Source organism: Pollachius pollachius (genome assembly GCF_949987615.1).
Source record: "Pollachius pollachius genome assembly, chromosome: 15".
Lineage (NCBI taxonomy): Eukaryota > Metazoa > Chordata > Actinopteri > Gadiformes > Gadidae > Pollachius > Pollachius pollachius.
The window spans coordinates 855,113-867,652 of record NC_136948.1 but is presented as its reverse complement, the minus strand read 5'-3'; the positions used below and the strand labels follow the sequence as shown (position 1 = coordinate 867,652).

Sequence of the window (12,540 nt, the reverse complement as noted above, 5' to 3'; positions counted from 1 at the left end):
TACAATGACTGAGTATGTTCCTTTTTTTTTTGGAATGGAAATAAATCGATTTCAAAAAAATTCTGAATCGAAATTGAATCGAGAACAAATAAATTGCAGTGCATTGATGAATCGATATTTTCACCCAGCCCTAATGCTTACGGTGTCATTATTATTAACTGCTGCTTGGTGGACAAGTCTATCTAAAGGGGTACTGCGTACGTTCTTAACCCTTGGTCAGTTCAGCTAACAGGACGAGGCTTTCTCCCCAGTCTGGCTTTGTAATTACATGGAAACAAGATGGAGGATCACAGGAAGTTCTGCCCCAATGAGAAGATCCATGAGGGGGAATGATCTAATATGACATCACACACCCCGTTTTTACAACAAATAAAAAGGAGATCTAGACGGTTTTAAGTTGTCATAGTAAGGCAGTAATGCTTATTCTCAGCCCTTCGTCCCAGCCCAATGCGTTTGGGCCTGTGATGCTCGTTAAGGGGTCACACAGCGCTAACGACAGAGCACTAGGGGGGTACCTCTTGCTGACGATCTTGACGGCGTAGTGCTGGCCCGTCTTCTTGTGCGTGCAGCCCCTACAGATGGAGAAGCTGCCCTCCCCCAGCGCGTTCTCCTTCAGGTCCATCTCGTAGCTCATGTAGAAGGGAGAGTCCTGCACACACAAGGCTACGGTTAGAGAGAACCAATACTGCCCCCCCACACCAACCCTAGTGTGTAGCGCTTGGATTGGGATTGGAAGTAACTTCATGTAAATATTTGAGGAACGAATGCACACAGAGCTCCGACAAAGTAGTTTCTTATCTTAAAACACTTGAATAAGATGGATCCGAGTTTACCCTACTGGGCCATGCATGGTTTCACCAGAATGTTAGCAAGGGCCAAACAACAACAAACACAAAACTCAAAAAAATACAGTACAGCAATGCACAAAAGTCCAATCACCGACGAGGAACGTCAAGTGGTGGTCGCATACAAACCAAACTCTAACCAGTGCCAGAATAGAGGACGGAAACTTATTTTGAACAGGAATTGACTCAATAGATCCTCTGGGGCTCATACTGATTACACCCCAGAGTCACAACAAAAAGGGAAACTATGGGAACATATTCTCTTTAAGAGAAACACACAGTGTGAGTGAGTGAGTGAGTGAGTGAGTGAGTGAGTGAACGAGTGAGTGAGTGAGTGAGTGGAGTGAGCAGTGAGGGAGTGAGAGAGTGAGTAGTGAGGGAGTGAGTGAGTAGTGAGGGAGTGAGTGAGTGAGTGAGTGAGTGAGTGAGTGAGTGAGTGAGTGAGTAGTGAGGGAGTGAGTGAGTGAACGAGTGAGTGAGTGAGCGAGCGAGCGAGCGAGCGAGCGAGTGAGTGAGTGAGTGAACGAGTGAGTGAGTGAGTGAGTGAGTGAGTGAGTGAGTGAACAAGGGAGCGAGTAAGTGAGTGAATGAGTGAGTGAGTGAGTGAGTGAATAAGGGAGTCAGTGAGTGAGTGATTGAGTGAGTGAGATAGTGAGTGAGTGAGTTAGTGAGTGAGTGAGATAGTGAGTGAGTGAGTGAACGAGTGAGTGAACGAATGAGTGAGTGAGTGAGTGAGTGAGTGAGTGAACAAGTGAGTGAACAAGTGAGTGAGTGAGTGAGTGAACGAGTGAGTGAACGAGTGAGTGAGTGAGTGAGTGAGTGAGTGAGTGAACAAGGGAGCGAGTAAGTGAGTGAGTGAGTGAGATAGTGAGTGAGATAGTGAGTGAATGAGTGAGTGAGTGAGTGAGAGAGCAGGTGAGTGAGTGAGCGAGTGAGTGAGTGAGTGAGTGAGTGAGTGAGTGAGTGAGTGAGTGAGTGAGTGAGTGAGTGAGTGAGTGAGTGAGTGAGTGAGCGAGCGAGCGAGCGAGCGAGCGAGCGAGCGAGTGAGTGAGTGAGTGAGTGAATAAGGGAGTTAGTGAGTGAGTGAGTGAGTGAGTGAGTGAGTGAGTGAGTGAGTGAGTGAGTGAGTGAGTGAGTGAGCGAGCGAGCGAGCGAGTGAGTGAGTGAGTGAATAAGGGAGTTAGTGAGTGAGTGAGTGAGTGAGAGAGCAGGTGAGTGAGTGAGCGAGTGAGTCACCTTCATCATGGCGCTGCGGGCCACGGCGGCGGCGCCCGGCCTCTCTGAGGCGCCGGCCAGCGGGAGGGTGTCGTCCATCACGGCATTCCTCTTGAACAAGATGGAGGGCGCCATGAAGGAGTATCCCTGCGCCCACAACACACAGAGGGGGAGCGGGGGGAGTGTTTACATGAACCGTCAGGACTCAGAGAGATGTACATTACACACACACATGCAATGGTTAACAAGTGTGAGGGAGGAAAGTGTGTGTGTGTGTGGGGGGGGGGGGGGAAGCTAGAAAATGTTAAACAGGAAACCTCTAGTAACAGAAAAAGGGTTATTTAGGCTCAACATCCTTCCTGTTATGTTTTCTTAAGAATAAATAGAGGCGTTGATTGTACAGGCACTTTGCTAGGCTGTGTTCCGTGTACATACGCTGTATGTTCAAATATATTTGAAAAGTATCTCCAGCCGAGGGTTTATATACGTTGTGTGCATAACTGTCTCGTATGGCGCTCAGATACTCTGCTAACCATGAGGTCAACACCGGCCCATCTGCGCCCATTGTCAGGGCCGCACGCCGCCTGCTTGACTTCCAACTGTGCGAAGCCCAGAGCTCTAAAACGGGCACTAATCCCTCCCTCTCCCACCCCCCTCCATGCACCCAGCCTCCTCCTTTCACTCAGACACACACACAGCTGTGTGGGGAGAGGCGGCAGCCGTGGAATGGACGGAAGGATGGAGGGCTTGAATGCACGAGTTGCCCCCAAAATTACCGGCCTTGAATATTTGATTGCTCTGATGTGAAATTACACCTCGGTTCTCTTAATGCAACTCTAGTGTTGTTTTGTGAAGGGCTGCAGCAGGGGGTGGGGGGGGGGGGGGGAGGGGGGGGGAGGAGGAGGAGGAGGAGGAGGAGGAGGAGGAGGAGGCACGGCCGTGCGCTCTATGTAAAAGTTGGGATCGTTGCCGTCATCTCAGAGAGAGATTGCTAAGGCGGGCAAATTATAAAGCCAACTAAATCCCAGACTGGGTTTGTGAATGGCAGCTGAGAGGAGGGGGAAGAGAAAAAAAAGGGCGCGATGAAGTTGGCAATCAAAGAGCGAGGGCGTCACTGAGACAGGCATGGTGATCTCCCCAAGTGTAACCTTTTATTCCCCCAGAGAAGACTCCTTAATGGAGCCATTGATCGGCGAGGGCTTGAGGATCCAGTAGGCAATCAGCGGTACAGCAGACAGCCATCAGCTGGTATGGTGTTGTGGGCCACACCGCAGTTCAAAGCTACATCAAAAATAGTCCTTCACATCTGTTACCTCAATCAGAGGCGCATATGGCAGTAATTACAAGACTTGGATAAAAGCCCCTCTTTCAGTCGATTTAAATAGCGATGCACACACACGGCCTCGTGTTGACTTACAGCAGACGCTGGAGCTCTGTTCACCAACTTCACTTGAGAACTTCAATGGCTGTGAGAAGTATTTCAAACCCCAGTTACGGAGCTGGCGCGACGCCTAATGTCAGCTTTTACTTCAGCCAATACTTTACACTACTTGCGACGCTAAAGCTCACAGAGTTCTAACTAAAGTACCCGTGCCGCTGAATTCACCCCAATGGAACACAAGCAAGGGCCCAAGAGGCAACAAGATGTGGAGAGGCCCCACAGTGTTCCATAGGCTGAGCAGTCGGGCCCTAAGTGAAATTATTTTTAAGTGCTGGATATTAACTGTACTTATGCATCGGAAGAAAAGATATTTCTTCAACATCATGACCTCATACTTTAAAGCAAAGATCAAAAAGACCCGCGATTCTTCAATCTAGTTGGGATGGCTGAAAGCAATACGCCTCGGGTTGGTTATGACATAGGAGCGGTTAGTTAGTGACCTGGTTATTGATAGAATGAAACAGATAACAGCCTTTCAACATGAGGAGTACACAATTGTACATCTTTTGATAAAGAGGGTTTAAGTGGAAAGTCCTCCCCCGTTCATGCAGGTCTCCGTATGAGGATGAGTGTGTGAAGCAGAAAGTGAGAGCCCACCTGGAAGATGCGGTCACAGTTCTGGGGCAGGGCCGCAGGGGAGTAGGTGGGGTCCATCTCTGTGAACTCCTCCGCAAAGTTGCTGACATCCAGTTCGTCCCGGATCACCGGTTTGAAGGGGGCGGGTACCTCCTTGGCGGCCAGCTCCTTCCAGTTGATCTTCTACAAAGGGAGAGGAGAAGATGCACAACATAGGGTAATGTTTGGGTTGTTTGTCCCCCACCTGCTTATTAAGGTCCCCTGCTGTATCTGTTCACTGTATGAAAACACTTTAAAAAAAAGCGGTTAAAAGCGTCCACTAAACGACTAAATAGATATATATTTTTTTTATATATATATATATATATATATATATATAAGAGGGCGTCTACTACATACCATCCTTTCTTTGCATTGTTTTTCAGGAAACTAATATTACACCTCACCTCACAGAGTTGTTTGTGGACTAGGGATGTCTGTTTGAAGCCACACTGTGGGTTCAACCTTCAGACACTCCCTGGTCATAGAGGGAGGCAGGGACTGAAGTACACTCCCTGGTCATAGAGGGAGGCAGGGACTGAAGTACACTCCCTGGTCATAGAGGGAGGCAGGGACTGAAGTACACTCCCTGGTCATAGAGGGAGGCAGGGACTGAAGTACACTCCCTGGTCATAGAGGGAGGCAGGGACTGAAGTACACTCCCTGGTCATAGAGGGAGGCAGGGACTGAAGTACACTCCCTGGTCATAGAGGGAGGGAGGGACTGAAGTACACTCCCTGGTCATAGAGGGAGGCAGGGACTGAAGTACACTCCCTGGTCATAGAGGGAGGGAGGGACTGAAGTACACTCCCTGGTCATAGAGGGAGGCAGGGACTGAAGTACACTCCCTGGTCATAGAGGGAGGGAGGGACTGAAGTACACTCCCTGGTCATAGAGGGAGGGAGGGACTGAAGCACCCTCAGTGGACATTGGAGCGGCGGTGAAGGGCCAACCTGGTAGAAGGGGTGGCCCCTGATGTTCTCTGCTGATCCGGGCCCTGAGCCCAGTCTCCTCTTCGGGTCCCGGTTGAGCAGCCTCTGAATGAGGTCTTTGGCCAGCGGCCCCATGTCTCTGGGGAAGGGAGGGTCCTTCTTCATAATCCTCCTGGAGGGGGGGGTTCAAACCAAAGGAAGTGAGGCATAGGTTCTGAATGAACACCTGAGGAGCAATTGGTGAAACTAAATTCAGCCTTTAATATTCAAACTATTTCTCGGCCAATGGAGTCTTCCACTGACACAATCCAAACCGACACTGCGACCGAGGGCAAATAGGGGAGGGTTTAGTTTGAGACGGGGAGGGGGTCTTACTTGGCGATGTCTGTGTGGGAGTTCTCGTCTCCGTCTACAGTAAAGGGTGAGCCCCCGGTCAGGAGCTCGTACATCAAGACCCCCAGGCTCCACCAGTCCACGGCCTGGAACAGAGACAAGGCGCCCATACAACACTCACTCCCTTGCAGGCATTCCACTCTCGCTCGCTCTCTGCCCAAGAATGTTTTGAATCCTCATAAAAAGGAGACGGATGAGAATGCAGCGTAGCAACTTTAAATTCTGCACAAAGGAGCGAGTGCGTAGAGATGGTCTTACCTTGTCGTGGCCGGACGCTCCTCCTTCTACGATCTCTGGAGCCATGTACTCAATGGTTCCACACACTGAGAATGCCCTCTCCACCTCACAAATTAAAGAAAAAAGAAAAAGTACTGAATATGCAAAATGTACCTTGATATGGGATTTTCCGGTTTAATTGAATAACCATAATGTCAAATTTATACATCTGTTCAGTCCCACTGACCTGATCAAATTCTTTACTGAGGCCAAAATCTGTGAGTACAATGTGACCGGTCGAGTCCAGTAGAATATTTTCAAGTTTCAGGTCCCGGTAGACAATTCCCAGCTGGAAAAGAAGAGCTCCAAACCTCAGGGGAATCATCTCCATCTAACTATAGACATACATGCAGCCTTTATGCCTGGAGGACTCCGTGAATGTAGGATGCGGCAACAGAAATAGCCACCATTACTCCCATAGATCTGAATCATCCCCAAATTAATCGACTCTCTTAAAACACATTTTTTTAAGCAACCTAATTTCCGCCTATTTTTAAACCCGCATATCATGATAGCCTAAGCGCCCGTCTTCCTAATGGAGCCATGCGAGCCACCACCTATCATTATGTTTCTATGGATTCCTAATTGCAGCTGTGGTGAGGACCCGAGGAGACGCACCTTGTGCAGATGCTCCAGAGCCAGGACGATCTCCCCGCTGTAGAGTGCCACCTCCTGCTCCTTGAAACGGACCCTCTGCACCAGGTGGGTGAAGAGCTCCCCCCCGTTCACATAATCTGGAAGGAGACGTGATGAAGGGGGGCATTCGCTCATCTATTTTAAATATCACCAGTCATCGTTGCCCCACTAGGATTTACATACAGACAGGTCTGTACTGTCTATGAATTCCTTCTTGTAAAGCGTCTTTGAGTACCAAGAAAAGCGCTGTAAAAGACCAATCTATTACTACTTTTAATATTATTATTGACGTGCCAAAAAGGTTCGCAAAATCTGCGACTCATTCATTGCAGGTATGACCTGTATATACATATTTCTTTTTTTTTTAATTTTTTTTTTTATTTAACCTTTATTTAACCAGGTGAAGTCTCATTGAGATTAAAAATCTCTTTTACAAGAGAGTCCTGGCCAAGACAGGCAGCAGCACAGTTCCACAGTTACAGACAATCATTGGAAAACAACAGAGAACGTATAGAGTCACAGTCAGAACATCATCAAACAAAGCATATACAGACAGAAGAGCCAGCTTCAACATCATTAAGAAAGGATTTAAACCTGTTTAGAGAAACCAGCTCCTTAAGTTTTAGCGCATTTTGCAGCTGGTTCCAGGAAAAAGGAGCAGCATTACTAAATGCGCTTTTCCCCAGTTCAGTACGGACTCTAGGCACAGTCAGTAAAAACAATATTATATTGACAGGAAGTATGTCTACTGGGGGGGGGGGGGCTGACCGAGGATGAGGTGCAGCTTGGTGTCCGTCTGGAAGGCGTAGTGCAGCGTGACGAGGAAGGGCGACTGGCGGATGTGCTCCAGCACCTGGCGCTCCGTGCGCGTGTGCTCGGCGGTCTTGGCCTTCTGAACGATGGTGGCCTTCTTCAGGACCTTCATGGCGTACAGCTTCCCCGCGTCGTGGCCGCTCACCTTGCGCACGAGGAACACCTTTCCGTACGCTGAGACACGAGAAAACACCATGAGAGAGGAGTATGGCCGCCTCTTCACTGCCCTCTAGTGGTAGGAAATCAACGCGTGCCACTTTATTTCACTCGTTTGAAAAACACAAACGTTAGAAATTGCGAATTACGATATTGAATTAGGTCAACTGTTTACTAATACCGGAAAGCCATTGAGAGACTATAAATACCATGGAACATTAATGCACAGCACCACGACACTGGAAGGAGCCTCTTACCTCCTGTGCCCAGAACTTTAAGAAGTTCAAAGTTCTCGATGCCCACCCTCTCCACGTGGCCTGTAAGGTTGGCTGGATCAGACAAAACAGGAAAAGGAAATCAAATGAGGCTGAGCAACCACAAGGTTAATGTAGCTATTATTCCATGACACGTTTCCGCATTGCTGCAGAAAAAATATGCTAATTAATGCAGCTTTGTAATCATGCGCGTCCCTTAATGTTGTTAACTAATAAACGTATTAAATACACGCGTAGAACATATATAACCTAAACCTTCATGTGTCTAATATGTCATGTCTGCAGGTCCAGTTTTGATGGCGTACATTAAACCAACTCGCACACTAGTCCTATATAAAGAAAGGCTTCCTTTGAATGATGTCAACCACACATGCCTATATGCATGCAAAGTCACTTGCAAATGTTGCAGATAATACAACCTAACTCTGCTTTCCAGGAAATGGATTAGGTTTATCTTTGATGTTCATCAAACGATATAATAAGCTAATGAAAACCCAACGCTGTTCCAATGCTGGCCTGCATGTGTGCGTCGGCCTCCAGTGAAGCGAGCCCAGAGTCGTGGTCCACATGTAGTGAATGCATGCCTGCCGTCTCACACTCTGAAAATAGGCTGTGGCGCCTGCAGAAATTAAGACAGCTGATTCCCTCTTCTCCATGGGCCTTGTGTTCAGTCGACCAGAAGACATGTTAGGGGGGGGGCTATTGTATGGCGTGAGAGAGCGAGCCGTCTTGCGTGTCTACGCTGTGATCCACATCTTTCAGGCCGAACGGATTCAGATTGCATAACGTTTGTGCAGATCCTGCCTTTGAGGGGCAGGTTTCGTTAAAAGATGTTTATTAATAGAATGGCTGAGAGTTATCCTGGCTTGGTCATGCGACAGAACATTAACTTGGTTCCAAAATATGTCCTTGATTAAAAGCAGGGGAAAGCGCAGTTCTATATAGAACAGACAGTATGGACTTTGTAGAAATGACAGTATGCAATACATATCCACAGACGTCACATCTTTATAGAGCTTGGAAAAGCCCTGCAGCATTTGTGTGTGTGTGTGTGTGTGTGTGTGTGTGTGTGTGTGTGTGTGTGTGTGTGTGTGTGTGTGTGTGTGTGTGTGTGTGTGTGTGTGTGTGTGTGTGTGTGTGTGTGTGTGTGTGTAGCAGAGAACACTTGGCCAATGACAACCTGACTATCAACATATTTGGGGGAAGGGCCGAAGCCGCCTGTTCAAGTCTATACCTGAACGCTAGTGTTCCACAATTTACAACAAATCCGTCAAAATCAAGATTAATATCTTGTAAGATTACGCTCGCTTCACACCTTTGGGAACTATGGAGGAAAAGTGTTTAAGGTTTTAGGTGGTGGGAGGATACGTGCAAGTCGTTCCATCTATGGCTCTCTTTCAATAACAAGGTCCTAACAACAGCTGTGATAGTCAACTCAACTGCACCAGTCCCCCACTTCATGTAAACACTGGGGTCCTGATTCTGGGCTACAACTGCACTGAGTCAAACAGTCGTAAAGGCAAGAAAGGGGGAAGCTGTAAACTATTGGTTGGTGGTTCTCGGTTTGGCTTTCGTGTGGTTATCGTGTCACAAACTACAACAATGTGGATATGAATTAGGAAGTGTACATGAGGCCACATTAAAGCAGAACCTCACGCTCTATTTGAAGTGACTGCAGCGTTAGCTTTATATAACTTATCTGGGTTATCTAACGTCTAAGCTCTCAGCCTAAAGACATGTCAAAAGGAGATCACTGGAGATCCACCTTATCAGTGTCATCGAACAGAGCTTAAAACGGATCCCAGTTTGAGATGGGGGGGGGGTCAACAACTTTTGAACAGTCGATTTTAATTATATTCGTAACTAGCAAGGCAAGGTTGGGTGATGAAAGTAAGGCTGGAACAGCTAACGTTGGTGGACAGGTTGCGCCAGCTCCCCCTCGCCTTTTACGGGCTACATTAGTCTGGTTGACGATGGTAGGCAACGGTCGACCCTTCCAGCACTAGCACAGAGAGCTAATGTAGGCAGAGGGAGTCCTGATTTGTAACGTTATCCCGGTCTACCGCAACGCCACTTCCGGTATATTGCCGCCTATGAGATTTGTTCAGTGGTAACCAGTCCCCGTATAGAGAATAATAAGAAAACGCCCAAAATGACCATAATAATGACAAGGGGAATAAATATGCCTCTTTTTCCAAAGAAATAACCCAATATGTAACGGAAACGGCTCTCCCTATGCCAGAAGTCCCTCCCTCTCTCGCAGATAAACCCGAGCCACTGAAGGTCCCGCCCTCTCTCTCACCAATAACCCTCATTCGGAGCATCCCGTCCCCGGCGCTCCGCCGGGAGAAGAGCCGCCTTGGAACGAGGTCCGAGCTAACGTAGAAGACACACACGTGTCATCCAAAGGAGACGGACCGCAGACCCCTCGGTCCTTAAGGATGTGGGTGTGTGTGTGCGTGTGCGCGTGTGTGTGTGTGTGATGCTAGCTAGCCAGTCGAACAGACTTACCATTCTTCAGCTCATGTTTCACAGTAAACAGGTCACCTTTCTTTGAAGACCCCTCCATCGGGGAAGGCATCGTAATATTCCGACTATTATCGCACACCTTGCTGCCCGCAACGCCGCCGAAACCTAGCGAGACATCGGTCTGTTATATCGTGTGGATGCGTTGAAGTAACGGTAACGCGTTGGGTGTCAAAACTTGACGATATATTGGCGGAATTGCTGTTGCTATTCCTAAGCAGGCAACAGCAGAAGCTCATAGGAAACACTTGCTTCTACCACACCAACGCCACTACCTTCGCAACAGAGTTCCCCGTCTTGCGTGATTGGGGTTGCTATGGGAGAAGGTCCCCGCTGATTGGTTTGTTGTAGTGTCAGAGGATTGACGTGTCCGCCCACTCTTCGTGTAGTCCATCTAGTCCGCCAGGGGGCGACAGTGGACGCAAATGGCGTATACTGCGTACCATCATAGACTGCAATAAAACATCTGATTTGGGGTAATTACCAGATTTTAAGCACCTGTTATAGGGCAATGTGATTGTATTAATCAACTTGTAACGGTATTCGGAATATCGACCATAACCAAATCCTTATCAAAACTATTAAACATTGTAGGGTATGAAAGATATATTGACCAAATCGAAATAACCGAATATTTGCATGCACAGTTTACCTGAATGGAATCCTTTTTATTTTTTTCGAACATTATGTTCAATTTGGAAAGGAAAGTTAAAATGTCCCAAACTGTTGGATTTATACGTTCTCGTGTCGCCCCCTTGTGGAAGTGATCTGTAATTGCTTTAGAAATAGTAACGAAGAAAGATGGCTTCGCCAACACTCAAGAATATGCAACAGTTTCGGCTATAGTTCAGACATGTTTATAAGAAACGAAACAATCATCAAACAGTATAATGCTCGTGAAATCAACTTTCATTTTCCATCTTTATTTAAACAAAACAGGATTTACAAGGGTTGCCATCTTTTGGCGATTTGAACGAATTTCGTTAGTTTATAATATTAAGGATAGTCAAATATAATTTTCTTGAGGCTGTTCAATAAGAAAGTGACGGTCAGCTAAGTAAAGTATACTGCGCAGGCACGGCGGCCTCAATAAAAGTCAACAGCAAATGCATTTTCTCTTGTTTCTTTCTTTATTTATTTTTTCGCTTAGCTGTTCCACTTAGAGTTCACAGTTACAACCGTTCGCCGTTGCTCCATGTTTAAATCACAGTGCCTTGTTCGTGGCCTGTGAGTGACCGGCCTCAAATTCACAAACTGAAATAGTGATTTTTTTTTTTTTACTCAGTAGTAATAGGCCCGCTATTGCTTTTTACGCTTGAATTGTTGTCTTTCTCTACTGATTGCTTCGACAATGCAACATTAAAAGTTACTAACAGCGACTTCACACAGAGAATCTGGCTAAGGGCCCCCCTGATCCCTTGGGCCCCTGGGCATGTGCCCGGTTTGCCCGTGCGGTAATCCACCCTTGCGCCCAGGCCCGACTTCCCGAGGCACCATCATCGAGGATATAGCAAATTGAACTTTTTCAAATGTGTCAATCACTCTCGAACGATCTGGGACTCACAACTCAAACACAGCGGTATCTTTGAGGGCATATTAACATCCGAAGTCTCATCCCAAAGGCTGAACAAGTGCATCATCTTCCTAGTAACTCTAACTTCGATATTTTAGACTTATCTGAATCGTGGTTGCATAAGAACTCTCCTTCTGCATTGCATTCCCCAGGCTATATATCTTTAGATGAGATAGATCTTAGGGAAGAGGGGGTAGGGTCATGATTTATATCAAAGACCACATCAACTGTCATCATATATGCTGGCCTTTGGAGCATGATTTGGAGTGTATTGGACTGAATATCGTGCTTTCATCTGAAATGTCTTTTGTGCTGATTGTTGTGTATCGTCCACCTCCCTCTAATAATGATGTTTATATCACATTTAAAAAGCTACTCAAGGCATGTGATTTTAGGTAATACTAGGTAATACTACTTGGTGATCTAAATTGTAACTGGTTAGATAAAACTAATAGGAAATCCTTTAAGCAGATCACAGATTTTACCCAATTTTTGGAAAAAATCAACAATGCAACTAGGATAGCTGCATCCTCCCTGACACCAATAGACAATAATATTTAGTAACAAGCCTGAAAGAGTTGTTAAGAGATTGAATTTTATTGCTGGATTGTCCGACCATAATCTTACATTAATGTCCAGAAAACGTACAAAGAAGCGCTTTCATCATTCTAATAATCCTAGAGGGCAACTCAGGATTCCAAAAAATCAAATGGCTAATTTTCAAACAGCTGTGCAGCAGACTGATTGGAAAAATGTACTTACTGGAAGCAATACAGAAGCAGATAGCAAAATGTTATCAGCCAAGTTACATAGTTTAGTTAAGGAGTTTACTAGAAAGGTCAAT

The 12,540-nt window shown here is 46.6% G+C and overlaps 1 protein-coding gene across 1 annotated transcript in view; it reads right to left on the bottom strand.

The window, feature by feature from the left end:
* Positions 1 to 10,347, bottom strand: part of rps6ka5 (ribosomal protein S6 kinase, polypeptide 5) — a gene marked incomplete at its 3' end in the record, with an annotated part of 19,348 nt that extends 9,001 nt beyond the window's left edge. The window contains exons 1-11 of the mRNA XM_079752195.1: positions 10,109 to 10,347; positions 7,580 to 7,651; positions 7,122 to 7,340; positions 6,336 to 6,451; positions 5,905 to 6,006; positions 5,700 to 5,783; positions 5,424 to 5,527; positions 5,070 to 5,220; positions 4,099 to 4,260; positions 2,082 to 2,207; positions 516 to 649 (exon numbers count right to left, since the gene is read on the bottom strand). Coding sequence (XP_079608321.1) covers positions 516 to 649; positions 2,082 to 2,207; positions 4,099 to 4,260; positions 5,070 to 5,220; positions 5,424 to 5,527; positions 5,700 to 5,783; positions 5,905 to 6,006; positions 6,336 to 6,451; positions 7,122 to 7,340; positions 7,580 to 7,651; positions 10,109 to 10,178 — 1,340 coding nt within the window. The 5' untranslated portion in view covers positions 10,179 to 10,347. The remainder of the gene's footprint in view (positions 1 to 515; positions 650 to 2,081; positions 2,208 to 4,098; positions 4,261 to 5,069; positions 5,221 to 5,423; positions 5,528 to 5,699; positions 5,784 to 5,904; positions 6,007 to 6,335; positions 6,452 to 7,121; positions 7,341 to 7,579; positions 7,652 to 10,108) is intronic.
* Between the last annotated feature and the right edge of the window lie 2,193 nt (positions 10,348 to 12,540).